The sequence below is a fragment of the Trachymyrmex cornetzi genome, unplaced genomic scaffold (assembly GCF_001594075.2).
Source record: "Trachymyrmex cornetzi isolate Tcor2-1 unplaced genomic scaffold, Tcor1.1 scaffold485, whole genome shotgun sequence".
Lineage (NCBI taxonomy): Eukaryota > Metazoa > Arthropoda > Insecta > Hymenoptera > Formicidae > Trachymyrmex > Trachymyrmex cornetzi.
This window is the reverse complement of record NW_017299674.1, coordinates 156,844-160,553: the sequence shown is the minus strand read 5'-3', so window position 1 is coordinate 160,553 and position 3,710 is coordinate 156,844. Positions and strand designations below refer to the sequence as shown.

General features: G+C 32.0%; 1 protein-coding gene across 1 annotated transcript in view; it reads left to right on the top strand.

Moving 5' to 3' along the window:
- Positions 1 to 2,044: 2,044 nt before the first annotated feature.
- The window catches only part of LOC108765352 (uncharacterized), a 3,949-nt gene continuing 2,283 nt past the window's right edge, over positions 2,045 to 3,710 (top strand). Inside the window, exon 1 of the mRNA XM_018514028.1 lies at positions 2,045 to 2,165. Within this exon, the coding sequence (XP_018369530.1) occupies positions 2,045 to 2,165 (121 nt within the window). The remainder of the gene's footprint in view (positions 2,166 to 3,710) is intronic.

The following is a 3,710-nucleotide window of genomic DNA, read 5'->3' as shown; positions in this document are numbered from 1 at the left end:
TATATATATATATATGTATATAAACTTATAAAATAACTTAAATCTTTTACAAAAAATTTACCCGGTAAACAATTTTTATAAGAACATGTGCATAAATATTCGTATATAAAAATATTATAATAACATATACATATAGTTATATACGAAACATGTCCATATACAAGGTGTTTCCTCTAACTTTATCATTTAAAATATCTCTATTGTTTTTGATGATACGGGAAAATACTACAAGGAAAAGTTGTTTGATTGGAAGGGACACGTATGTATGATGAGCAAAAAATTTTTCTAAACGTCATAATTTTTGAGATTTCGAGATCATCGCGACTTTTTTAAATGAAACATCATATTTTTATTAATGTAGTAATGTAGTTCATAAAAAAACAAATCCAACCATATATGATATGTTGTTCTTCAGATGACCTTGGAAATAAAAAAATCACATTTATATGGAAAAAAGAAGGATTAACATACTTAAGTATTTTCAATGAAAATATTTATTTACTTTATTTAGTTCAGAAGATGTTTGAAATGATTGCCATTAACTTCCATACATTTTCGAATGCGATAAATAAATGATTGTTTCGCATTTTCAATGATTTCCGAGATCACTCAATGTAATTTATCTACTAAAAGTGTTTGGAAAATGTTGAAACTCCATAATTTTCATCCTTATCGCGTATGCTTACATCAATCTTTTGGTGATAACGATTTTCAAAATAGGCAAAGATTCTTCGAATGGGTTCTACGCCAGTTAAGATTGATCAACAATTCTTCGATTATGTGTTGTTTACAGACGAGTCATCTTTTTACAAATCATGGACAGTTAAATACACACAATATGCATTATTGGGCCGTTGACAATCCACATTGGCTTCGACAAGTACAACAGCAACATCCATGGAGTGTAAATGTCTGGTGTGATATTGGAAATCGCGTTATTGATCCATTTTTTTGAAAGGAAATTTAAATGGACAAAAACATGCAAATTTTTTAGGAAATGAGTTACAAATATTATTAGACGAAGTTCCATTGAGCTACATATTATATTAGAATGTGGTTACAGCAGGATGGTTGTTCAGCGCATAATGCACTTATCACACGTAATATGCTTAATAGAATGTTTTCCGATCGCAGCACACTCTATACAATCTATATAGCTTCATTGAAAGGGTCTCGTAATTTAAAGTCATATTACGCGTAAACGATTAAAATTACGACAATTATGCATAGGACCTTCTTCATGGAGAATTTCAAAAGCTTTATTTTTTGTTGGACACTTGTTTTTCTAAAATCAATATTTTCCGAAATATACGCAAGAGAATTTTTTTACAATTTTTTCAAAATGGCAGCCAAAAGCCAAGTGCTAAATTTCATTATCAAATTCGTTTTCAGCAGCCAAAAATACGTAAAAAATTTTGCTGCCGTTAATGTTCCAAGTCATGTAGTTCTTCTGAAGGTTTACCATCTTTTTCTCCGTTCGACTTTGTTCATTCTGACAGTCATCTTGGATGCGCCATTTCGATTTTTCGAAAAGATTACGTTTTTTTTTAAGAGTAGACATCTCGAGCAACAATTTAAGCAAACAATTTAATCGAGTCCAAAACGAATACTGTAGGCCCCTCTAAATTTTGGACAGGGGGGGAGTGACCTATTTGACAAAGAATGCCCCATATATATATACAGGGTGTCAGGCAAAAACCGCAAAATATTTCGTACCTGGATAGAACAGACTAAACTGAGTCGAAAAGTCCTGTACCATTTTGCAAGTTTCCCCAATAGTTAACGAGATATTAATCCTTAAAGATAGCCGAATACGCGCACTCGCCCGGTCTACCACTGCGAGTGTCTGTGAAGTTAGCACGACGTTTTATTAATTTTCAAAAAACAATGGTTATTCCAGTAGCACTTTTCATTATTCTACTGTTCTTGTAAATATTAAAAAACGTTCAGCGTGTCTTTAATACCAAAAAATCGAAAGTAAAGAAATGTCGTGCTAACTTCACGTTCCAGCACGGCACATCTTCCTCTATAGCAGTGTTGTTAGATGAGCCCCCTTTTAGCGCATGCGCACTGCAGCGTTGGAGAAATCCAGGAATATATAACGGCCATTACGGAGGATGAGAGAGAAGAGTCCTGGTGGGATCCGGCCATAATGACAATTAGATGTAAGTAAAATAATATTTATAGATATAAAGTAAAGTTTTCGGCAGTTTCCCTTATCCTTGCAACAAATGTTGGTATTCCTTATAATTCTGCCAAATAAAATATTATATCTATTATAAATTTCTGTTTATTTATTTAGGAATCTTACACCTTTAACGTATATTTACAGTATAACACTAAATTAGATGGACAGTCTTAATTATTGTTATTATTGTTATATTATTATTGTTATCAATTATTGGCGTTTCCAGTTTATGTAACTTTATATTATATTATAATCTCGTCACTTCTATTATTGATTTTTTTTTACTGATTTCGGTTTTTAATAATAAATAATAACAAAAAAACAAAAAATGATATAATTTTTACAGAAACGTCAAAATAGGGCCTTAAAGAACCTTTATAAGTTCGACATTAGTACAGCATTGATGCTATACTCCAATGCGCATGCGCTAAAAGGGGGCTCATCTAGCAACACTGGTCTAAAGTACCAGAAGCCATTGAAAATATTGCGACATCTGTTAAGTGTTCCGGTTAATTTTAAACAAAATACATTATTATACGAGTATGAAGTTTCAGGTCAAAATTCCAACAATTAATAACTTTTAAACAGTTTTGATTTAATCTTATTCCACGAAAAAGTGTCATGACAATTTTCAGCATCTTTGACGACAGTTCTGCTCAAGATTTATGTGGAACAATCATAACCAAAAATTGTTCCCGCTTGCAAACGTTTTTTAAACAATTTAACTGTTGCTACCAGCACGTCACTCAGCGGAAATGTGACGTGCTGATAATTTTGAGCAGTTTTTACGATAGTTTTGACTTGTTCTACTCAAGATCTATGTGGTACAATCATAATCAAAAGTTATCCTCGCTTGCAAACATTTTTTAAACAATTTAACTGTTGCTACCAGCACGTCACTCTGAGGAAATGTGACGTGCTGATAATTTTGGGTAATTTTAACGATAGTTCTGACTTGTTCTGCTCGAATATTATGTAATTTTGTCATTTTCAAAACTTATTGTGATTATCTTATGAATGAGCCCTGGGGCTAAATCTTTCAGTATTTAATAACGTTTTTATAATAATATAATATTTTTGTTTTTATTTTCAAACATTTTCTGTTTATTTTGTCATTGTTTAAAACATAACAAGCGTTTAAATTACAATTTATATTTATTTTGTATTTTTTAAAAATTAATTATTAATTTTATTTAAAAATTTTTATGTTTCAAAAATTAAGAGTACGAAAGTAGTTAATATAGAAATTTCACGAAACTTTGCAATACTCGTTCGGTACTGTGCCGTTGAGCAATACATCCGTCAAAGGGTTCGCGCGGCCGACCGCTTAATTGCGCCTCCTCTGACGGCGGAAATTTCTTGCCCTGTGGTTGGTTATTTTCAAATGCTCACCGTTTGAAAACTATTGATGCCTTAAGATTTTGCTATTAAAATTTTCGATTTACTTTTTCATGAGGAATATGTACTTACCGGCTCCTCCGGTAACTCTGCTAGGGGTGATCCCGATTGACCACGGCTCGAA